At 49.8% G+C, this 23852-nt stretch overlaps 1 protein-coding gene across 1 annotated transcript; it reads left to right on the top strand.

Moving 5' to 3' along the window:
* The first annotated feature begins 16600 nt into the window (after positions 1-16600).
* ADPRM (ADP-ribose/CDP-alcohol diphosphatase, manganese dependent) lies at positions 16601-23361 on the top strand. Its single transcript, XM_086624334.1, has 4 exons — positions 16601-16770; positions 21417-21973; positions 22459-22575; positions 22832-23361. The coding sequence occupies exons 1-4, from the start codon at positions 16601-16603 to the stop codon at positions 23125-23127; spliced, it is 1140 nt and encodes a 379-aa protein (XP_086480460.1). The 3' UTR covers positions 23128-23361.
* The last annotated feature ends 491 nt before the right edge of the window (positions 23362-23852 follow it).

Here is a 23852-nt window from a genome sequence, read left to right as displayed (position 1 = left end):
CCTGAAAAGCACAGGAAACCAGTGGGAATTAGCATGGAGAAAAATAAAAATGTAGCCCAATTCTCAAGCTCTGCAGGAGAGGCTGGGGCTCAGGCAGGACCCAGAGCTGAGCTCTCCCACCTCAGGGCAAAGCACCATGACCAGTAGGCAGCATAACCAGTCTTCTGCTGGGTTACGGTCTTTCTGGTCCAACAACCCGTGTTCTCAGTTGCACATTTTCAACGAGATAAATCCCTCACTGACTCTTGCAAAACTCTTGCAAAGCTAACTCACGAACTCTTGCAAAGGCGGTATGAGCCTGCTTCAGGCCAGGGTGGGCTTGAATGGAGGTCTTCCACTCCCAAACGCTCTACTTGGCTGGTACCAAGCAGACAGGCAGCGGCTGCAAACTGAGCTCACCTGGCCGGGCAGGTGAGGACAGCAGCTGGCAAGAGCAATGGGAGCTTTCGTGCTCCTGATGCACGAGCAGAAGGATGTCCTCGTCCTCCGACTCAAGATATCCTGTCTGGTGACCTTCTGTCACTGTTCACTATCTCCTGTTCGCCCTCTGCACTGCATGGACACTCATCCCAGGCTGCAGCACCAGCCTGCTCTCACCAGAAGCCTACAGGACTTGCGTGAAGCCAGAAACCTACGCCAAATAGCTCCTGCCACCATCCAAAGCACCACTCCCAGCTGGAGCACCCAGGGGCACCTGCAGCTGCTTCTGCGGCCTGGAGGACGTTACCCCATCTTCCAGACGCAGTGGCCAGGTCCTGTTTGTGTTTGCCCGAGGAAAGCTGACTCTGTGGTCTTGCAGGAGTGTCATTGTCACTAGTGTTTTGACAAACATGTTCCACATTGCCCTTAATTTCATTTAAGGACACTAAAAATGGACACCACAGCCACATATCTCATGAACCATGAATTCCTAGAATCTCCCTAAGCCTGGAGGATGAGGGAAAGCTTTTTTTAGCAAGCACCCCCTGTGATCGGCCCTTTGAACTCGGCACAGTGGATGTACTAAGTGTCTGCAAAAATCCGAGACACACCAGACCAGCTATCAGCTTGGGGCTTTGTCCTGATGCTGAACTGTCCGTGTTATTCGGGCAGGGCCTTTCCTGCTCCCGGCCATGCCCAAAAGCAACGGGGATGGCTCCTACTCTCCCCCCTCACCCGCTGTAGGATAGAGCAAAGAGCACATGCAGGCAGCGAGAGCCTCTCTCCCTGGTTTCTCTCCCTGCTTCAGGTGCCCCCCTGGGAGCAGAGTGCAGAAAAACAATCAGCAATGAGCAACGACCCCCAGGTAGCCCAATCTGCCAACTAGTCACAGGCACCTGCTAAGCAGGGCACCGAGAACACAGCACACTGTTTAAGCCCATTTGCAGGCAGCCATTGCCTCAAATCAGGGCCATTCAGTACGGTCACAAGCTGAAGTATCATCTCATGTTCTCCCCAGCCCAGCAAGGGTCAGTAGCTAAAAAAATACACATTAATCACTTCCAGATCTCTAAATCATTCTGATCATACACAACCAGCTACAACAGCCATTGCTATTACACACCTTCTATTTGAAAAGGCCCTACTTTTCATTACAACAGCCACGTTCTTATTTCTAGCAGCTCTCCATCATTCTATGAAAACATTTATCAAGATAATAGTTGCTCTAAAACCTTATTAGAAGGAAGTCTGGAGCAAGGGCTGAGGTATAAACATGTGCCTGTTGCACTGCAAAGCAGGAATGCCAAGAGGCTTGGGGAGTGCAGATGAATCTGCACATCTAGATTTTTTGTTGTTGTTTTTATTTTCCTTTGGTCTTAGGGACATGCATTAGATCTTTCTCTCTCAAGAAATAAGTGTACAAACCTTTCTGTATTTAGACTAGTCCGTGCTTTGGAGCCTTTGAATGTTTGACAAGCTGGATGAACAGGGATGACAGAGCTTCTTGCAAATGAAAATTACAAAGTGTCATGATAGAGCTAAACTTCAATCTCTTTCTAAATGACTATGGGAGTTGAATGAGTGAGACACTGCAGGTCTTTCAACCCAACCAAGGAAATTCCAGAATTTCAGCAAGCTGAAGAAAGATGGCATTTTATTCCCTGTGTCTGGAGTTTTCCAGAGAGCAACTACTTCAGAAACACTCCATATTTCACTGTGGCAAGGTGGCTACTCTTCCCACTCTACAGAGGAGATCACTCATGAATGATTTGCCCCCTCTAATGGAAAGGGGCCAGACTCAAAGCAGGCTGTGGACATCTGGATGCCGGTTTCTGGGTACTGGATTTCAGGGTGAAATCCAGACCCCAGGGGCTTGATGTGAAGCTCCTTGAGCTGTGCAGAGGAGTGCTAAGCACCTCAGAAGGACAATTCACACACTCTATTTGCTGAAAGAAAGGGGATCTGCTTAGCCTGAGCTGAGCACCCAGCTCTTCAGCATCGGTCCCAGAGCCTGTCAATGCCTTTGGAGAACTTGAGTGGAGCCCCTCTGACTGGGCTGGCTCTGGTCACCCCCGGCAGGACCAGCAGCCAGGAAACAGAAGACCCAAAATCAAACCTTTTCTTAGCCTGGGGATTTTCCGCTGACGTTTCTCACCTTCCCAGAAGAAGTGGAGGCAGATGTTAAGAGTCAATGTCAGAAGCAGGGGCAGAGGAAACCTGGCTGAAGTCTGGAGGTGCCAGGGCTCAGCTGGCTGACGCATTGCTCCCAGTACAATGTCTGGGTTTTGGTCCTATTCCTCTAGAGAGATACTCCTTATTGCACTCCCAGGGCTGGAGGACATCTCAACCACTTTGCCTAAATCCCAGGATCATGCAGGATTAGTCTCCTACCCACAAAGCCTACAACGGGCCACGCACAAGTGCTGTCTCTGCATTTGTGGAGGATCCTGCTAGCCCTCAGGAAAACCCAAAGCTGCATCTGCTGGGGCTGAAGGGTCCAAGCAAGATGAGCACAGCCCTTGGGCTTGCTGCTGTGAGCCCAGGTCATCGTGGTGCTCCACATGTCAATCTGGGTGCCTGTGGCCTGGGAGCGAGGGCTTAGCTGCAGACTCGTGTTCAGAGCAATGGCCCCCTTTAATAGACATCTCTTCAAACGTGATCAAAATGCACTACAAATATAAACTAAGAAATGGTGTGGTGCAAAGGGAGAGACCAGTGGGGGAGGAGGGATGTCTTACCTTCTCACAAGCCTGCATCTAACACATGGGTTCTCAAGGAGCCACTGCTGCTGCTGCGAGCTGGTGCAGCACAGAGGTGATGGTGCTGCAGCGGCTCTCAGACACGCTTCGATCCAGCACCATCCCTCCACTGCTGCAGGGCACCAGGAGCAGCACAGGCACAGCCCAACGTGAGCAGGTCAGGGTATGCAGCACCAGCAGAAATGGGGCTACTGGGCCTTGCCAAAAACAACCTGGTCTTATGCAGCACTGGAAATTACCCTGGTGAAGGCAAAGGTCTAATTAAAGAGCTTGTAAGTAAATCTGCTGGTTTTTTTTTCTCAGAAACACAAATTATCTAGAAACAAGCACTCTAAGGAAGCCAGAGGCTACTGTCACACCCTCTTCCGCACTGCAGCTCTGCAATTACAGCTGCTGTTTCAAAAGTCCCAGGTACTAAAACCAACTGGAATAAAGTATACAGATCACACGTGCACCAAATTGCAACTAAGGCAAATTGTCACTGAAGCCAAGTGTTTTCTGCCACAAGGAAAGGTGCTCATTGCTGCATTCCTCCTAATGGTCACTATTCGCTCGCTTCTGCCTCCAACTACTTTCAGCTTTCTTGAATATAAAAGGACTGGGCTGACCTTTTCCTTGCCAGATGTCTACAATGAAAGTTTTCATGAAGAATTCAGGAAAATACATCCACGACTTCTGGGACCTTCTCGGTCCAGAACACGCTTGGAGCGTGTGTGCTGCAGGGAGCTGCAGGGGGCACATTGCGCACGTGCAGAGCCAAGAGCAGGCCAGGGTCCTTTCCACAGGGAAAAATAGACTCAAAACCAAAATGAAGACCAGAGAGTCAGTGTCAATACCAGACTATGCCATGCTGATGTCCCTGCAAAGCCCTTCTCTCTGATTTGGTCACTAAGATCATCCAACCCAGAGCACCAACCTGGGACCCAGCATGGGGAATCGATCACCCACTAAACGCCCAGCCCTCCTCCAGAGACCTCACGGCATCTCCACCCTTCTCTGGGGTTGCCTCTCTTTTTCCAGGGACACCTTGCAAGCTGATGAGTGCCTCTGTGGCTCATTTCACGGACCTAGGCTTGCGCGTGGGGGGTAGGTCTCATACCCCGGAGTCAGGGGGACACCCCAGAACAGCTCCCCATGCACGGCGTGGGCAGGGGAACGGTGCCAGGTCTCCTCTGTCCAGCAGCTAGCAGGACCTGGCCAGGAGAGAGGCTCATCAGCTGGCTGAGGCTGCACCCAAGAGTCATGGCTGGCAGTGCGGCATCTCCTGCATCTGTCCCAGCAACTGGTGGGAAGACCCAGAAAGGGCTGCGAGGACCACAGCTTGCTGGAGGACCTACAACAGTGCCCACCCAGGGTGCTGGTTACTGCAACGTGCCCCAGTAGGTATGGAAAATGAGAGGGCTAAATCCCAGCAAATTACACCTCAAGCTCCACTGTTACAACATGAGGGCTCCTACACAACGCTAACCGTAACAAAGAAATGTCTAAGCACAAGCAGGCCATTCCAGAGGACACAGGAGCCAAGGGTGTTGTTACACAGACTGGGCAACATTCATTCCCAGCATTTTCTTATAAAAGCAAAGGATGCTTATTTCTTGGCCTTGCAAGCGCTGGACAGGCAAAAGCAGCCTTTCTGTTTTACCTGCTGAGTGCCTGGATCTCCTCTCTTAGCTCAGAGCTCTGGAAGGAAGAAATTCTTCCCTCTGAGGGTGGTGAGGCACTGGCACAGGTTGCCCAGAGAAGCTGTGGCTGCCCCATCCCTGGAAGTGTTCAAGGCCAGGTTGGATGAGGCTTTGGGCAACCTGGTGTAGAGGAGGGTGTCCCTGCCCATGGCAGGGGGGATGGAACTAGATGACCTTTAAGGTCCCTTCCAACCCAAACCATTCTATGATTCTACGACTCCTTGCTCCTCTGGACTCAGTGCTATCCATGGCCAGGGTCACCCTGCCTCCCCCCCACCACCATGAAGCCAGAGGCAGTGCCAGCAGATCGCTCCTGTGAACCAGCCAACTGCACATGGGGTTCAGACAAGGGGGCTGCTGCCTCCCAACAGGGCACGAGATTGCCCCTTGCAAAGAAGCCCTGACACTATCCCACCCACAGCCAGGACTGCTCTGCTGCTTGGTGTTTGGGCAGGCATATCCCAGGAAAAGATTAGATTAGGGTGAGTCCCAGGCCAACAATACCCTGCTTCAGCTTCTCACAGGCAGACAAGAGTGAAGCACCTTTCTTTAGTACCAAAAGTGTCCCAGAGCACTGCAAAAAGCCCTCAGGGCACATATGTAGGTGCACATCTACTTGCAAACAGCCCTGGGGAACAGCAGCTGCAGTTGTAGCTGTTGCTCCATGCTGCCAACATCATCTGCAGACACAGAGCTGTCCTAAGGTGAAGGTCACAAGGGTGCTATCACAGCAAGCTGCATTGCCTTGCAAGGCTCTCTAGTCCTGGGAGCTTTTAATACTGCCCTTCACTCAGATAAGGGCACTCATGGCTCAATATACCCCCACAAATTAAAGGTGGATTTACTGGTTGGTGTTTATCTATTTTTGCACAAAGAACTTTGGGAGAACAAGGAGGTTTCGTAAGCTGTAGCTGAGTAAGTTCCCTGGCATGCTGAAGGAACCGACTTTATTAAACTCGTAATACACAGCTTAAAACACGGAATGAGCTGGCTCTTGCACAGAGACAGATGCAGTCATCCCTGCCCAAGTCTCCCCAGCACAGATCCTCACACTCCCAGGAACACGGACAGCTGACGCAGAGCTGCTCGAAGTCAGGCGCTAGATACTCCATGAGCAGCACAGCTTGTTTTAAAAAAATCAGCTCCCGTTTGAACCAAACCAAACCTTTTAATTCTCTTCTGGAGGGGAATATTTAGCTTTTTGCTTTTCTTTTTAGCCCACCAAACCCAAGAGCAACCCAGTAAAACTGACCTGCTTATCAGTTCACATCTAATAGCAACGACCGTGGCCACTGCCCCCACAGCTCAGCACAGATCTGCTTCCCTAAGTACACACTCCCTGCCCCAAGGCTGGGCAGCTCCTGAGCAGTCCCAGCACCCACTGTTCTGCAGCCACCGCTGCTGGGTCTTCCAGGTGAGCACCTCACCTCAGCAGCAGGGACTGGAAAGCCTTGGCTGCAAGCAGCAACCTCAGTGCATCACGTCAGGCTGCTCGTAGCTCTGTCTGACGCCCCAGCAGTCTGCACATCGCCTGGTTTACCTGACTGAAGGCACCTACTGATTTGCAGCTCGGTAGTGAAGAGCCGAACTCAATGCTCAGCCTTCAGTTCCATCCTGTACTTCACCAAAGAGCACGAGACCCCTCATCCATCCCACAGTCCTGGCTACGGGCTGATGCGAGCGGATCTTCATCACGCAAGGTCAATGCTTGGACCACACAAGCCTGATGAAGCGAGAAAAGGCTCAAAAAACGTAGGTACCTGCAAAGTTACTGGAGAAAAGGAGAAAGAGCTACAGTATCTCAAACCACACATAGCCTTGACCCAAGGTAGGGATGAGGAAGACTTGCTTTCTTCCTCAGGCTGCTAACAGACAACAAGCAGCAAGGATTAAATGGTTCTGAGTGGCTGCAGGAGGACGCAAAGTTTCAGCCAGCTTTCTGCAACGGCCAGGCATCTTTGCCACTGAAGCTCAGTGCCGCGGGCTGCAGTTTCTGAAGGACTGCCATGACAACATGCAGTGCTCTCCAGTGCTGGCCAACAATGCTGCTCAGTCTGTCATTGCCAAACGCTGCCAAGCAAGGCTGGCTGTGCCCTTTCTATCGGCACTACGGAGCGTGAACCCTGAGTGCTTCAGGAGCCTGAGTCTCCATCAGCTGAACTCCTGTGTGAGCAGCCACAGCACTGCTCACCCCAGAGGAGGGGGCAGGGAAAAGCAATAGGGCTGGGAAGAGCCTGGGGGGAAGCAGAGCATGTGGCAGCCACAGTGGAGGAGACAGGAGCAGTGACAGCCACATGGCCAGGTGTCAGCTCAGGTCCATGCCTCGGTCTTCCATGCACCCCACTGTTGCCCCAAGCCTGCCCCATCTCTTGGCCTCACGGTAGCACTTTTTGGTGCCCTCTGCACAACCTGCTCTAGCCTGTTCTTAAGCTTGCTGTGCCTGCAGCAACCTCCTCTGCTCCCTCCCTGTACCCCCAATACCCAGGAAGAGGGACCTGACACACAAAGGCAGCTTCCAGTCAAGGAGCTACTGCAACAAGCACAGAAGACCTGTCCTGAGCTCTGCAGCCCTCCTTCCCTGCCCTCTCTCACTGTCACTGCAGCTTGCCTCTGAGTCAAGCTGGCTGGTTCACACTTTGAAGAGGCCTGGGAGCGCTCCTGAGGTTGTCTTTTCTCAAAGAAGGTGCTGGTACAAATCTGTGCTGAGCAGAGCATGGCTGGTGACTACTCAACCAGCAACCCAGGAGCACCCTGCAGGCCCCAGGCCAGCAAGCTCGTAGTCAAGAGACTCATCACCCCCTGGAGGCACAGGGGCCCAGCTGGCACCATCAGGAAGCATGTGCTGAATATAAGTGGTCAAGGAAGATGACTGATGTCTGTGGATCTGGAGCCTACTAAGACACCGTATCTTGTTTCCAGACAGCAGAAACCTTTATTTTCCCTCCCTTGTGATAGTTACTCCATCAGATGGGGAGTTGGTTTGGAAGCAGCAGGTAAATCCAGCACTATGGGAAATACCTGCCCTAGAAACGTCCTGGACAGTCCCTCCAGGGCACAGCAGGTTGCTCTGGCTGGGGACAGCCCTGAGTGGTTAAAGACACTACCATCATTCAGATACACCACGGGACTGCAGCCACAGCACTGTATGAACAAGCATGACCCGGGTAGTCCTCACTGCCCAAGCGCAAGGCATGGGCTGATGCTGGAGATCCGCTCCAAAAGCACCTGGGGCACAGCTCAAGCTAAGTACAAGTGGACAGCAGGGCTGTTCAGCAGCTCCTGGTCAAAACAAGATCCTTGTTTTGCTCGGATCCTTGAATCCTCCTTGTTTGCTGAGGACCAGGCACTGCCTGATCAGGCCAGGGAGCCACGTCCTCTCTGCTGCACTCGCCTCCTCCGGGCACAAGGGAGCTTGCCAGCTGCAGCACACGCGGTTTCGGAGCTGAGGAGCAGATAAATTCCGGTGTTACAGGGCATTTGATCCAGGTCAATTCTCCTTAAGATCAAAACTGGATTTGGAATGAGCCCTTTTGGCTACCATGGCAGGCACATGAAGTATTTTCACACTGGCAGTACACACGTGACAGAATATGGAAAAATAAAACCTGATTCGGATTTTGCCCTGATGACTGTGGACCGATGCCCAGTCTGGCTCTCACATCCTCTCCAGAGACACCAGCCAAAATCAGGCCTGGCATTCCTGATAGGTTTCTTTTTTAAGCACAGAAAAAAAATTTCAATGAAGAGGGAAAAAACACAGAAATGTGTTCGGAGCACAAACTGGTGAAAAGGTGACTGGGACAGTCAGTGCGGATTTACTAAGTTTTACAGGTAAAACCCATCTGACCATCCCAATTGCCTCTACGGTAAAATGGCCGGATCCACGGATGTGGGGAGAGCAGTGGATGCTGCCCAACCTCAGCTCCCAAAACCACCTGCCACGATATTCTTGTTTCCAAGCTAGGAGACTATGGTCTGGATGGGTGGGCAATCAGATGGCTAAAGACCCTGGCTGGGCCACCAGACTCAGAGGCCAGGTGTGAAGGGGTCAGCGCTGGGAGCTTTCCTGTTTAACACCTTTACCAACCACCTGGCAGAGGCGATGACAGACCTGCTTACAAAGTTTGCAGATGGCAATATAGTGGGGGGAGCAGCTGATGCCCTCCAGGTCAGAGCTGCCATCCAGAGGGATCCAGACAGGCTGGAGTGGTGGGCTGACAGGAACCTTATGAAGTTCAGCAAGGACCAATGCAAAGTCCTGCACCCAGTTAGGAAAACATCCTTGCAGAAACACATGCTGGGAATGGACTGGCCAGGTGGCAGTCTGTGGAGAAGAATCCAAGATCAAGATGGGCAGAGGCCTGAAGCCTGCCATGACATACAGCACGAGGAGAGGCTGAGGGAACAGGGCTTGTTCAGCCTGGGAAGAAGGCTTCAGGAAGACCTAACAGCAGCCTTCCAGTACCCACGAGGAGGTTATCAAGAATACGGAGTCAGACTCTTCACCGTGGAGCATGGTGAAAGAACAAGAGTTAAAATGCTGGTTGAAATGAAAGTTCAGACTGGATGCAAAGAAAAAAGTTGCTCTAGTAGGAAACACATTTTTTTTACCCATTTAGAGAGCTTGTGCAGCCCTCACCCTTGGAGGTTTTCAAGCCCTAGCTCTTCAAAACCTTGAGCAACCTGGTCTGACCTGATGGCTGCCACTGCTTTGAGCAGGTTGGACTACAGACCTCCTGAGGTTCCTCCTGATCTGAGTTATTCCATGATCTGCACTGCAAACACAACATCGGGCTTTGCAGATGTTTAAAGGCACCTCTTCAGTCCCTGGCTCTGCCCGTGCTGGTGGTGAGAACATCCCTGAAATAGCCAGTTTCACCCATGTGGCTTAAGTATCACTCCTTGGTTCAGCTCCTCCATGTGCAGCACATGAGCAACGTGGAGCCAAACGGAGCCATCCCTCACTCCTCAGACATCCTGTCACTAGTCCCCGGCTTGGGATGGCACCGGCTCTGCCGTGGGTATTACAGATGCCAGCTGCTCTGAAGAGATGCTATTTTCCACCGGAATTTTACGGGACGAGCAGGCTGGGGCTGGCTGTGGTGTGGGCACGCACGGCAACGCTCTGCAGGCTGGTCTCGGCCAGGCTCGTGCCCCACAGTCTGTTTGTCTGTCCGCAGGGGACCCAGGGTCCCCGTGTGCCTGAGGTAACAGAGGTTCACCTTCACGGCACCAGACTCCAACCGATTTGATCCCCAAGTGAAACCGGGGAGACGCGCCCAGGGAGCGGGCATCCCGAGCCACAGTCACACTCAGCACAGCCACGAGCAGGAGCCATGTCGTGACGCGTCCCCTGCCAGCCCCGAGCTCCCGCTCTGGGCCAGGCACTGCACCCCGGGGCACAGGGCATTCGGGTGTGATGAACACAGGGGCAGTTTGCTCTAATACTGAAGAAATACTGGACATCCACTGACAAAGGGTCTCCAAGCCCTCCCAGCATATTCCTTTTCCCCCACTACATACCCACCCCCTGAAGAGCTCTGCCTCCTCCTGGTGAGCTTTCAGCACAGCCCTTGGTCCTTCTAAACACAAAGGGAACAGAGCTGTGCTCCATGGCAGCACAGTGAAAGCCTAACAGTGGCCTAAACAACGGATTTATCTTTTTTAACAACAAAAAAAAAAACCAAACATGAAACACACCCCCTTCACTTCCAAAGAAAGTTTCCCTCCTGGGAAAGGCCGAGGGAAAAGTCAACCTGAGAGGCAGAAAGAAGCCGGGCATCAGCTGCTCCCACTGCCAGGAGGCAAGGCCCACGCTTGAGTGCCATGACACGGCCCACCAGCCGGTTTCTCCATCCAAAATCGTTCTGTGCCCTTCCCACAGGGCCCCCAGGCTGCCACAAGCTTCCCCGACAGCCGGCTCTGCCTTTCAGGACACAAAAACAAGTGAACGGACATGACACGCCACAACATCTGGGAGAAGACAGAAACCTTACATTTGTCTGTGCAGCAGGAGCCAGCTGCAAATCAGCTTTGGGGAAATAAATGGAGACAGGGTGACCCTCCACATGCTGCAGCCCACAGGCTTTGTACCCAGTTTGCAAGGCCTCAGGACAGGCTTGGCTCATCCAAGCTTCTACTGATTTCTATCTGTTTTAACTCAGTTTAGCTGTAATACCAATTTTTTCCTTCTGAGCAGGTGGTTCTGGCTGATTTGTTTTATTTTTACTTCTCATTGCTTCATACAACTCTAGTTTTCTACAGATAGTTCTCCGTGCAGAATGAAGTATTTGTCACTAACACACTGACGCAGTACAAAGAAACACAAGCCTGGTATCATCACAGAGACCTCCAGAAGTACAGACAAAGGATGCGGCGTAGAGAAGTGCTGCCACCGGATGACAAGAGATGGGGCAGAGTCTCCACAGCCACAAACAACTCACGAGTGGTCAAAGAAAGAAAGAGAGACCTGTAGGTGTCACCCATGAAAACCTTTTGTCCAGAGACCAAGTATCCGACTTATGTATAAATGTATGAGAGATGTAACGTGGAGTCACACAACGGGAAAAAGGAGCATCTTGTGGTATGACTGACACCACTACGGAGCCAGTTTGCGTGGCAGAGATACGAGAGGTGAGCAGTAGGTGTTTAATGGCATTTTACCATCATCCAGCAACCCTTCAGGAACAGGAATCAAGTTTTCGCTCTTTCTTTCCTGCTGCCAGTAACGGCTGACCAGAACCTACTGCAGATGACCGTGCCAAGCAAGCCATCTGCCCAGCCCCTCTCATCGCATTTTTGCACGAGCGTCCCCTTTACATCGGTTACACCTGCTCCCTTTAGACCACCTCCCGCTGGGGAGCACGCACGTGCCCCTTCTATGCTTCCATTACATCCAAACCACCATGAGCACAGAGATTTAGGGGAAGACTCAAGCAAACTATTAAGTTTTCACACATGCTTCCTTACGGAAAACGGAGGGGCAATAAGAGACCCCAATCACAACGGGAAGCCTCAGTCCCAGGAGGCTGCACACTGGCATGGCAGGGAGAAACCCCGCACGGCACAATCCGAAATCCTGGCATTTCGGTGACTGCTGCTGATGGAAATCACCCACACTGCCAGAAGAGACAGGTCCCCAGGCCAAGCCCCGATCGCGGCAGAGGCTACTGCATACATCAAATCTGAGCCACTCCTCTCCTTGGTGTTAAGTAAAATGGGTTTAAAATAAATACACCCTCTCTCCCTAGGCCCCACAATCAACTTGCTGCATTTTTAGCTTTGAAATATCATCTCTTTCCCATCCCTTTTGGAAGACAGATACAGCTGAAAAACATGTATTATTATTTTCAGTCCCTAATGATTCACTGTAAAGCATTAAAATTCATCTTTTCTCCACAGCGTATCTTAAGCGCTCGGGAGAAATCAAGAAGAGCTCAAAGAGACTTTAAAGAGGCAAACACAGTATCCTCCCAGATCAGCTGCTCCACTTCTTAGCTGCATTCCCACCAGGTCTTCTACATCCGTATTTTCAAGAAACACAGAACAGAGAGGGACGGATTCGTTAAGACAGAAGCAGCAGCGAGACAGGCAGGACAATTCTACCCCCAAGGAAAATATTCACATCTTTTCTGACTTGTTCAAAAAGGGGAAAAAGTATTTCCCCAATGCAAGTAAGTAAGAACTTGGGGAATTACAGCACATGAGAGGGCACGAAGAAAAGCTGCAGAGGCCTGCACTTCCAAACACCACCTCCACTAGCAGTGCTCACTGCTGGTTTCTGGTCGTTACCAGTTAATGTGCACAACTTGCCAACTACAGATTGACCCTACTGAACAGCCAGAGCGTTGGGCCACCGAAACTCTCGAGGTGGTATTTTGATGTTGCTTTTATCACAAGAGCAGATAAATGTATTTTCCACCTTCCAGATCTTAATGTGCTGCATTGCAGAAGTCACCCTCAAAACTACTGCATCGGAAGTTCAACAACGAGGGGGCTTTCCCTGGTAAAGGTCACAATGGAAAAAGGACACAGACACACACTCGTCTGGAGCGGGGAGGCTCAGAGCACTGAGTGAGTATAGTCTCAACAAGACACGTTTCACAGAAACACAGAAGTGCTGGTTAGAAGGTAGCTCCAGAGGTCTCCTGTCCAGCCTCCCACAGGACTATCACCAGCAGGTCACGCCATGGCCTGTCTTGTTTCAAAAGGAACTGCTGCACAGCCACCTGGATGAAGAAACGCAGCGCCAAGAGTCAGCCCTGTAAGGGAAGTTTTTAAAATAAATTACCTCCAGGATTGCAGGGAACAACAAAAGGCAAGGAGAGGCTCTTCGGAAACAATGCTGACACTTGCAACCACTCCATGGAAATAAAATCATTATTACCAAGGTGCCACTTATCACAGACACTAATATTATTGATAACACCTTAGATCTGACAGAGCCTCTAATCAATAGAAGACTTTAAAGTGTGAAATTTCCCTTGGAAGCCACTCCTATCACCTACTGCAATCAAGCCAGGCAGCACAAGGAAGAAGAAAAAAAACCATTCCTTTTTAGCTGTTTAGTTTAATTCCACTAAAACACCTTTTAAAACTCCCGCTGTAAACTGATACAGAAAAATCCTTGCTGATCCTTTAAAAGAGAAAAAAATCACTTCTTTAAACTATGTAGTATTTGAGAGGAAAAAAAAAAAAAAGTATTTTGGAACTTCAGTAATCTTCCTTCCTTGACAGAGCTGTATCAGGAGAGTGCAGTCGAAGACATACTCTACCACTGCAACCTTCCCGACACCCTCGGGATGTCACTATAGCACAGGGCAGCTGATGTGGACCTACACTACTTCATCACGTTTTATAACTGCACTGGAACAGGTTAAGTTTACTGTTTTTCAGGATTTTGGCAAGATGGAAATTTACCATAGACATCACACCTGCCCTCAGACAGGAATGTTCTCTTCCAACCCCCACATTCAGAATACCAGTAGGAACATTTGTGTTCAATTTGAAACACTCTGGGACGTGCACCAAGAACTCTTGTGGTTTGTCTTCTGTGGGTCCTTCTCTGGGGTTCAGCTACTTTAGAACAGCACCTTCAGATTATGGTCTGCACGACCACAGAGAAACACTGCTTTCTAAAAAGAGAAAAAACAGAGCAAGAACAGTGAGCTTAACCAGCACACGAAGTTCTGACGATATTCTAGTCAAACCTAACTACGGAAAAAAATAATACTGCTTATACAAAGCAATCTTTATTTGCAAATGCTGCACTGCATAAAGTTGATCTGATCGACAGCCCCGTGCACGGACACAGGCTCCCTTTGCTTTCCCCAGGTCACTATTCAGCACAACACAATCACGCCAACTGCACTTAAAATCATTTAGACCAGAAGAAAACATTATTTGCAACCCATTACTCATTTCCTTGTACGTGAACAGCATTCACCTGCAAAATCGCCAACAAAAAAACATTTCATTCCTGCATTCAAATGAAGAAGAGATCAGGCACACTACAGGGCTGGTCCCATGCATGGAAGCTGCTGATGTTTTCGGTGCTCTTCACCCTCTTAACCGGGTAAAGAAGTACTCTTAAGGCTCTCCTGCTTATAATATTGTGACTGCCTCTCCCAGAAGGCAAAACTGCTGAAAAAAAGAGGGCAGGGGTCCTCTCAGAATGCCACGTCCCACACAGCTTTTCATCAAGTACTCATCCTCCTGCAGCGACCGTCCTTCGCTGATGTCTTGCCACGGGATACCGATTAATTTTACCAGTGATACACATGTTCTTCCCAAATGAAAAGCGTTTTCCACTTTTTGCTCCCAACAATGTTTCAGAGAAGTCCCAAATTTTGTTCTGTAGCCCAGATCTTGCTGTAAATAACACCCATGGGGAAGGCTCTATAGAAATTTTCGAAAATCGTATCTTGCAGAACTATGGTTGCCTTTCTTATTTGGAAAAAAGGAGGCAAATGGTGACAGGATGTTACTCTTGCGTGTTTCTGCTTTAACTCCAATGCCCAATTACAGCCAAACCTACAGGTGATCTTCACATCAGTCTTTGAAGATCTCGTGGTTTAGGATCTGTATTTTCTCATATGTGCAGCAATAGAAGCAGAAATCTCAGTGCTCCTCTTATTCTGGCCATAATAGTCCACAAAGTCACCATCTGGCCCGAGGAGGTACATGATTATTGTGTGATCCACCTGCAAGAGAGCACATCACAACTCAGTAAAAAAGATCCTGCACATCTCGGTCAGCAGCAGCAGCATCCCCTTCAGCTTTTGGTTCAGCTGCCTGACAAGCTAAAGCAAGATAAGGAAAACCTCAGCATCCCCTCGGCAACCTTTCCTTGTTTTATCCAAGAAAATAAACAGAAAACTAGTTGCAACCTCAGAACGTGTGAAGGAATATTTCACTCAGACAAGTCTGGCCTAAGCTGCTGGTGCCCTTCCCGCAGCACGGACAAGGCTGGGGCAAATCTCCGGGCTAATGGTCTTTTCCCCTCACTTTGCCCAGTTTCCCTCAACTTCTCAGGTGCTCCATGACCTCCACAAGGTATTCAAGCTCCTGACACTAATATGATGTAAATCCAACGTAAACAGAGATATTTCATTGAACCAAGTTCACTGTCAGTGCAAACAACGGGACCGAGAGCATCGCTGGGATACAGGAGCTGCAGATAGAGGAGCTGGTGCAGAGGGAAATGCGTGTGCTGGGAGGGGACTCCCTCTGCTGTCCGAATGGGAATAACCTAAAAAAATGTTCACGGTAACAATTCCTTGAATGTTTGAGGTATTCCAAGTTGATTTACATAAAAACTAACTCCATTGTGTATTTATTTTAAATGCCTCTGCAAGTAGTGTCTGCATCAAACTATGACAACATCTTTATGAGCAAAGATACAAAATATTGAAAATAGAGGCCATGGAGCTGTGATTGCTCGAGTGACTACATGGTCTCACTGCTACTGGAGAGAAAAACCTAAAACTTCCTTAGTCCTGAGACTACAACTGTGTTTGAAACTAAGAAACCATATAAACATTTCCAGAACCACAAGCTAAAAGGATGCATTAAACTTCATGGGCTCTCTGCCACTGAAAGAATGTTTCTCAAAATTTTGTTGAAGGTTTAATTCAAATATTTCCATCCGGTTTCAAATGTTCAAGATAAGATCACAAAATCAAGTTCTAGAACACAATTTTTTAAGAAATCTGAATAACAATTTAGATCCTTCAATTGGAAACTAGTGGGGGAAAAAAAAAAAAAATCAAGTAGCCTGCTCAGAGCATCTTAACTCTGCAGCCTGTGGAAGACTAAATACCGCCAGGATGGAGCGCGGTTTGTGTGGAAAAATGCAGTTTTCCAGGCTGTGCCTGAAGCCTGCACTGTTCCCACGGCACGCGCATCAGATCTTCATCTGAGTCTCAATGCAAGCTTCTAAACTTCAGAATAAACCAAGTAAATTCAAAATTCTGATATTGAGAATTATAAAATTGAGATTATTAAATAGGAACTGGTAATATTCGAGTCATACTTGAAAAATGCAGATGTTTAGAAATTATAATTTCTAAATGCTCATCTCAATGCTCTTTCCAAGTCATAACAAGTGGCAAAGCTGTTGCCAAAGAACTGGCTGCAGTGGACCTCTTCCTCTTCCCCACCTCCCAGCAGCCTGCACGGGAAACAGAACCTGCCCCTGCACAAGCCACAGTCTTGACCCCCAACGGGCACGACAGGTCCATGCAGGACATACCGTGGGAAAAAGCCTTGCTGGAAGAAATGACAGAGCAGCAGTTACCTGCACAGGTCTCAGGTAGGCACAAAACCAGCCTCCAGCTCTGCCTCCCGGGTCTGCTGTTGCTGCTACCCTCTTCCCATTTGGTATCGGAGAGACTGGTGCCCTCTGGCCCTCCTGCCCTGAGCACAGGGAGCTCGCTGCCTCTCCGAACCAAGAGCCCACGGTAAATCCCAAAGAGATGCAGGTATGCTCTTCCTCCCTGGCACCACATCCGGGGCTCCCGGGCTGCTCTCCTGCTCCCAGTTCACCGGCCTTTCTTATTCCCTGCTCTTCCTTTCGCTCAGACTCACAACCCTAGAACAGATCAGCGGTACGCTCTCCCTGGATCCTGGATCCCTTCTCCTGCTTCAGTACATCTGTAGTCACATGCTCCTGCTTGTATTCACCCTCCAGCCCCCCCTAAGCTGCTGTCTCCTATGGAGTTATTTTCCTTGGCCAAACCCCTGTACTTTCCCTTCACAGCCATGCCAGAATCCAGGTATGGTTTGCTAGAATATAATTGTGGTTTACTTCACAAGGAGCAGCACCCCTCCAGCTTTCCTGGCCTCCTTCCATCATCTCTCCTCAACTTCAGTTCACTCATTTAGCATCAGATTCTACTGATTTTTTCCCTCTCCTGAGCAGGCATCCTTTGCCAACCCTGTTCCTATAGCCTATTCCTGCATTTCCACCAGCCCCCTTTTATAAATCCATTTTTAAACAGTATTTTTAGGTTGATTTCAGATTGATGCTCCATTTATTTAAATTGGTGTTGAATCTCTCCAGCAAATTTCTCTCCTCCATTCAAATATAGTATCTTAGACACAGACTTCTGTAGCTATTGAGTTGCCACTTAAAACAAGTTCTTCACCTCCCACTTCACATCCCTTCTAGCAGTGCAGAGCAGTGCACATCACCAGTACGATTCCACCTTCTCTCTCCTGATATCATGTGCTGCTCTTGCTGTTTCTTCCTATGCACCACTTTGTTGTCCCACCAATCTTTTTGTCCATGTGGATAATCTATTTGCTGCAGTTAGGTAGTTTTTAAAAACAGATTAAGAATAGACAATACTGGATGACACTAAAACCAGTCTGCCTCAGCATCCTACCTCAAATAGTGGCCAACAATGGTTGCTTTAAAGAAGAGCATAAAACTAAAACCAAAAATATGCTGTCTTCCTCTATTACCTCCCAGTTTCCAAATATTTTTCCTGACGGGCTTTCTGAGCTAGGTGAGGCTCCTGTACATTTCATAATCCTCAACAGATGGTTTTTCCCAAAGACCAACAATTCTCCCTGTGAACTCCCATAAGCTTCTACCATTTGCATCTGTAGTGAGGGATTCCACTTCTCACACGTCAATCGCAACAAAAACCATCACCTTTCCTTTTGAACCTGTTTTTAGTTTTCTCTGGTGCCCTTGATTCTTGTAACGAAGCAAAAACAATGAAGAGCTTATAACATGTATCCTCACTTGTACCTACTTTACTTTTGCAGTCTGCTCAGGATATGGCAAGTTAGCATGGCCTTGGCAGCAGCTCTGAGCCCTGTGATCAGTCCTGTTCCCTTCCAGAGAGTAAGACTTTGACTACACAGTTTGGCCTCACTTAAACCTCAGCTTTTCCCTTCACACTATTACACTACATACTTTATTCCCACTTAATTCAGCATTAAGACGCTCTCTCTTTCAGGACATTCGACATAGCAGGAAGAAACACACAGAATCTGCAGGAAGACTTTGCATCATCAAAGTCTCTTGCCAGGAAAACCACACTCCTTGGTCTCAGTTTGGCAGGGAAACTCATTTTTCCCCTCTTCCTATTGCCTTAATTTCCCAGTTCCGTTTTCACTTTTGAGCACATAGGAAAATATGTGCAAAAACACACAGGCAAAAACATTACACAACAGAAAAAAGTTCAAATTACTGTCAGGCTTGTTAGTATGCAGGACTGAGATTGTACATTTTTAGAACACATTTCAGTGAGCTTGTAAGAAAGTACCTTGATTCTGACTGAGACCTCTAAAACAGAGCTTAACACATTGGGGGAACAGGGCTCTGTCAGGTAGGACTTCAGCACAGAAGTCCTTCAGCTGCCTTCTGATTTTAAAATCTTTATCCTGCTCTTATCCAAAGTCTTTCATTAGGCAAAGGCCTTCCATTTACTTACTATGTAATCACTGTCTTCATCTTTGGGACCTTCGCTGTAATACACACGGTAAGCTTTGGCCACTTGGTCAATCTGTGCCTTGGTACCAGTCAAACCGATCAGCTTCGGAGAAAATTCTAGACAGAAAGAGGACATTTAGACATTTCAGTGAAAATAATCCCATTACGAGTCTCCTTTCCAGTGCCCTGTAGTGCATGCTATAAAACATCAAGGAAGAAAACAGAAATACCTTTAACATATCTGGCAATGGCTTCTTCGTTGTCCCTCTCAGGATCAATGGTGATGAAGAGTGGGGTCAGATTAGGCAAAGATGAGATTCTATCTGTGACATTAAAAATTATTATTTATCTTAGAAAACTAAAAATCTTTTCTCACCTCCTTTCAAACAAGCTCACAGCCAAGCTACTGTAACATCAATCCAAGGCCACCCCAAGTGACAAAAAAAGGTCATTTTGTGCAGCTTCATTTATGTAATTTGTGAAGGAAGCAAATGCTGTCGAATTCAACGCTCTGTGCTTGTGCTGGGTGCAGCTACGCTTCCAGCCTCTCAGCTGGAGACCCTGCCCTGCTTAGGAGAGATGACAAGTTGGCTCTGATGCAGAAAATGCCATGGCATTGATGATCAAGGCACAACGGCTGACACAACGAAAGCATGTCTGTGATGATGCAGCAGGGGGATAGGTGACTTGGGCTCGTTCCGTCATGTTCCAGCCACAGCTTTCACTCTATTTTCTTCACTTTAGTCCCGTCCCCACCTGCTAAGTTACTATTATCCCTGCTCCAGGCTCCTCTTCAGGGCCTGCAGGCTGAGAAAACACCTCTATCACACATCCTTCCCCCAATCTCCATTCCACAGCACAGTCACTCTCAGAAGAGACTCTGAGGTTTGTTTTCAGAATGAATAAAACAGAGAGAAAAAAAATTCTAATAGATCCCACAACCACCTCTTGGCAAAAATTAAAACGCAAAAGCACTGTTCCCTGTAACCTGCCACTGTCATGTTTTATTACCAAGAGATCCCCTGTTGCAGAAAGACCAGTGCTGTCACGCTCTAAATATCAGATCCTAGTGACAAGTAGATTGATGTATGTATCACTTGGCAATTAATTCAACTACTGAATAGCGGTCTACAGCATTTTTGAAGAAATATCACCACTTATTACCATTTGCAATTCTTTACCACAATCAACCTGGACCTCCCATAAAAAAGACCACTACGCCGACCGAATTCCCATACCAATTTCATCCACCACTTCAATCATCTTCTCCAGCTCATCAGGACAGATGTCAGGGCAGTGTGTGAAGCCGAAGTAGATCAGCACCCACTGGCCGATGTAGTCCTTGTTGGTCTTGGGCTGTCCCTCATGGTTGACTAGTGAGAAGGGTCCTCCTAGCAGCGGTTTCCCAATGCCTCGGTTGCGTTCCCTCTCCAGCTCTACAAAAAATAAGAAGGAACAAATCACATCCATGCCATGATCCACGCTGCTTCCCTGGCGAGTCTCAGGAGCAGTCAGGAGGCAGGCAGCCTCGCCAAGTCACGACCTTGGGTGTTGAAATATCAACTACTCAGTGCAGACAAGACTTCCAAAAAGCATTCTGTTTTGGTCAAAATCAAATATACCGCTAAACTCCTCTGAAACATAACACTATCACATGATTGTATTTTTATTTAAAAAAAAAAGAGGAAAAAAAAGAGAGAGATACCTCGTGCGGTGTCACAAAGATTAGCATCCTTTGCAAACTGACCATATCCTAAAAGTGGTAATATCGCTGCTTTTCATCATTAAAAGCATGAAAATGAAGCCAGTGGGCAGTTACTGCAGGACAGAGACACACACGTGCACTACACGGGCGAAAGCCAACGTGCGCGGAGCAGCCCACCCGTGTCCGTGCTGCGGCACCGAGCACACCCAAACGCGACTATTCCGGCAGTAAAACCACATTTAAGAATGTCAAAACGCTGATCCTTGAAAGCTTTTTTTAATTTCTGAAGGTTTTCTGCGGCATTTATACACGCACAGGCGCGGAGCATGCCGTGACTCAGCGGGATGTCCAAGTGGGGAAAACACACCTGAACACAAAAAATACGTCATCCCCACCAGAAACCACGTCATCCCCACCAGAAACCACGTCACCTGAACACGAACCGCGCCGCTCCCGCCCCGCCGCCCCGGGAAGGGGCCGCTCCCGCCCGCCGCACTCACCCTCCTCCTTCCGCCGCTTCACCGCCTTCATGGCGGCCAGCAGCCCCCCGCACAGCACGAAGGTGGCCGCCAGCGAGCGCCACGACACCAGCTGCTGAGGAGAAGCTGTTTAGTGACCGGAGAGGAGAGGGGTCGCGGCGCGGCCCGCCCCGCCGCCGCCCCGCGGAGGGACGCGGCCCGTCTCCCTCACTCACCCTCCGCGCGCCCGCCCGCGGGCCGCTGCCCGGCGGCAGGCGGGACAGCGGGCGGCCGCCCGGCACGGCGAACGCCGCCCGGCCCGCGGCCGGCAGCCGCCAGAGCAGCGCGGCCCGCCCGCAGCGCCCCGCCGCCGCCGCCGCCGCCATCTTATCCGCGCTCGGCGGCGCCCGCCCCTTCCGCCCGCCCCCGCCCGGGAGCGGCCGCCATGGGGGAGGCGGCGCCGCCGCTCTTCGCCTTCGGGGTGATCGCGGACATCCAGTACGCGGACGCGGAGGATGGGTACGACTTCGAGGGGTGCCGGCGGCGGTACTACCGGCAGAGCCTCCACCTGCTGCGGGACGCTGTGGAGGCGTGGGCCGCGGAGAGGCCGCCGCTCGCCTTCGTGCTGCAGCTGGGCGACTGCATCGACGGCCTCAACGCCCGTGGCAGCCGGGCCGAGGGGGCCCTGGAGCGGGTGCTGGCCGTGCTGCGGCGGCTGCCGGTGCCGGTGCACCACGCGTGGGGGAACCACGAGCTCTATAACTTCAGCCGGGCCCGCCTGGCGCACACCGCCCTCAGCAGCCGCCCGGCCGGGGCTGCGGCCGGGCCGCCCGCCGGGCACTGCCAGGCCTACCACTTCAGCCCGGCCGCGCCGTTCCGCGTCGTCCTGCTCGACGCCTACGACCTGAGCGTGCTGGGCCGGGAGCCGGGCAGCCCCCGCTACCGGGAGTCCCTGCAGCTGCTGCGGGAGAAGAACCCCAACGACGACCTCAACAGCCCCGCAGGTACCCCCGGCTCGGCCCTCCGGGACGCCGCTTCCTGGGGTGGCAAGGCAGCTCCTGGGGCTGGCCGCCGGTTCCCAGGGGGCTGACAGCCAGCCTGGGTCTCTAGGTGGGTGCAGGAGATGATCCTCCATACCCATCGTGCTACTGCGGTGCTTTTGGGATGGGTTTATGTTTGCTGTGTGTCCTGCTTCAGCAGAACCAAAGGTGGCTGTTGGTGCAGCTGCTACTGCGCTGGCTGATGCCCAACCTATCCCATGCCGGTGGGGGGTGAACCCAAGAGTGGAAATCTTAAGTGTGCAGCATGACCAAAAACCCCCCAAAACACTAACAATTTTATTTTGTTTTTCCAAGAAGGCTGGAGTTTTGATCCAAGAGATGAAAAAAAAAAACCAAATAAAAACAAGAGTGAGCAGACTGACATAAGGCAAGCAAGTAGGGAAGCCACAAGAGGTGTATGAACCTATGCCTAACCTTCTTCGTTGCAGGACTTGAAGAACCTTGGTTTGTACAGTTTAACGGAGGATTTAGCCAAGCCCAGCTGGACTGGTTCAATGAAGTCCTCAAGTTCTCTGACGAAAACCAAGAAAAAGTTATAGTTACGGGTAGGTGGGTACGGGAGATATATGGGGATGTATGCACAAAATGTTATATAGCCAGTGTGTGTTAGCTGAGCAAAACATTTAGCAGCTGTGTAGCTCCACTGAGGTACACAGGTAACCTGTGAAGTAGAATAGTAACCAGCTCTCACACTCAGGTGAGCTTTCTGTATACAGTTAGATGCCTGAACTCCCCAGCAAAGAAGGGAGAGTTTGGTTATGCTTAAAGTAACTCTCCTGCTCCTTTCCCTCTCAACTGCAGGTCATGTGCCCATTCATCCAGATGCTTCAAACAGAGTTTGCCTTGCATGGAATTATGAAGACGCCCTTTCGGTCATACACTCCCATCAGTGCGTGGTCTGCTTTCTTGCAGGACACCTGCATGATGGTGGCTATTGTTTAGACTCTCATGGAGTTCATCATCTGACTTTGGAGGGGGTTATTGAAACTCCACCGCAAAGCAATGCCTTTGGAACTATTTATGTCTATGAAGATAAGATGATACTAAAGGGAAGGGGCAGAATTTCAGACAGAGTTATGCATTTCCGAAAATGGTAAGCAAACACATATTGCTCTTCAGGAAGTACTGGGACGAAAATGCAAGGGATTCAGCTTATTATTTGCTTGTAGAAAGATGTGCATGACTGGTCCTTGTAGCTTTAACTCAAACATTTTTCATTTGGATACAGAATTTTAGAGATTGTGTTTCTGTAAGAAAACAGATCTAGTTTCTTCGTAAGGAATAGAGGAGGCCAGTAACCATGTTTGAAATAAATATACTTGAATGCAGAATTTTCATAGATTTCTAGGTTGGAAAAGACCTTAGAGATCATCCAGTCCAACCGTCCCTAATCTCCCATTAAACCATATCCCTAAGCAGTACATCCACCCTTTTCTTAAACACATCCAGGGATGGGGACTCAACCACCTCCCTGGGCAGCCTATTCCAGTGGCTGACAGCCTTTTCAGAGAAGAAATTCTTCCTAACATCCAACCTGAATCTCCCCTGACTAAGCTTATACCCATTTCCTCTTGTTCTGTCACCCATCACTAATGTAAAGAGCCCTTCCCCCACCTCCCCACCATCCCTTCTCAAGTATTTGTAGGCTGTAATCAGGTCTCCCCTCAGCCTCCTCTTCTCCAGGCTAAACAGCCCCAACTCCCTCAGCCGCTCCTCATAAGTTTTATTTTCCAGCCCCTTGACCAGTTTAGTCGCCCTTCTTTGGACTCGCTCCAGGAGCTCAATATCTCTCTTAAAGCGAGGGGCCCAAAGCTGGGCACAA

This window comes from Tauraco erythrolophus, chromosome 20, assembly GCF_009769465.1.
Source record: "Tauraco erythrolophus isolate bTauEry1 chromosome 20, bTauEry1.pri, whole genome shotgun sequence".
Taxonomy (NCBI): Eukaryota; Metazoa; Chordata; class Aves; order Musophagiformes; family Musophagidae; genus Tauraco; species Tauraco erythrolophus.
The sequence above is the reverse complement of the archived record's forward strand: the minus strand, read 5'-3'. Positions and strand labels throughout refer to the sequence as shown.

Bases quoted from the DNA above. Each gene is read 5' to 3' on its own strand.
- ADPRM (XM_086624334.1), top strand. From the start codon at position 16,601: ATGCAGGACATACCGTGGGAAAAAGCCTTGCTGGAAGAAATGACAGAG. The intron at 16,771-21,416 runs TCCTGCCCTGAG...AGCGGCCGCCAT, and splicing joins AGACTGGTGCCCTCTGGCCC to GGGGGAGGCGGCGCCGCCGC. The intron at 21,974-22,458 runs GTACCCCCGGCT...TCTTCGTTGCAG, and splicing joins CGACCTCAACAGCCCCGCAG to GACTTGAAGAACCTTGGTTT.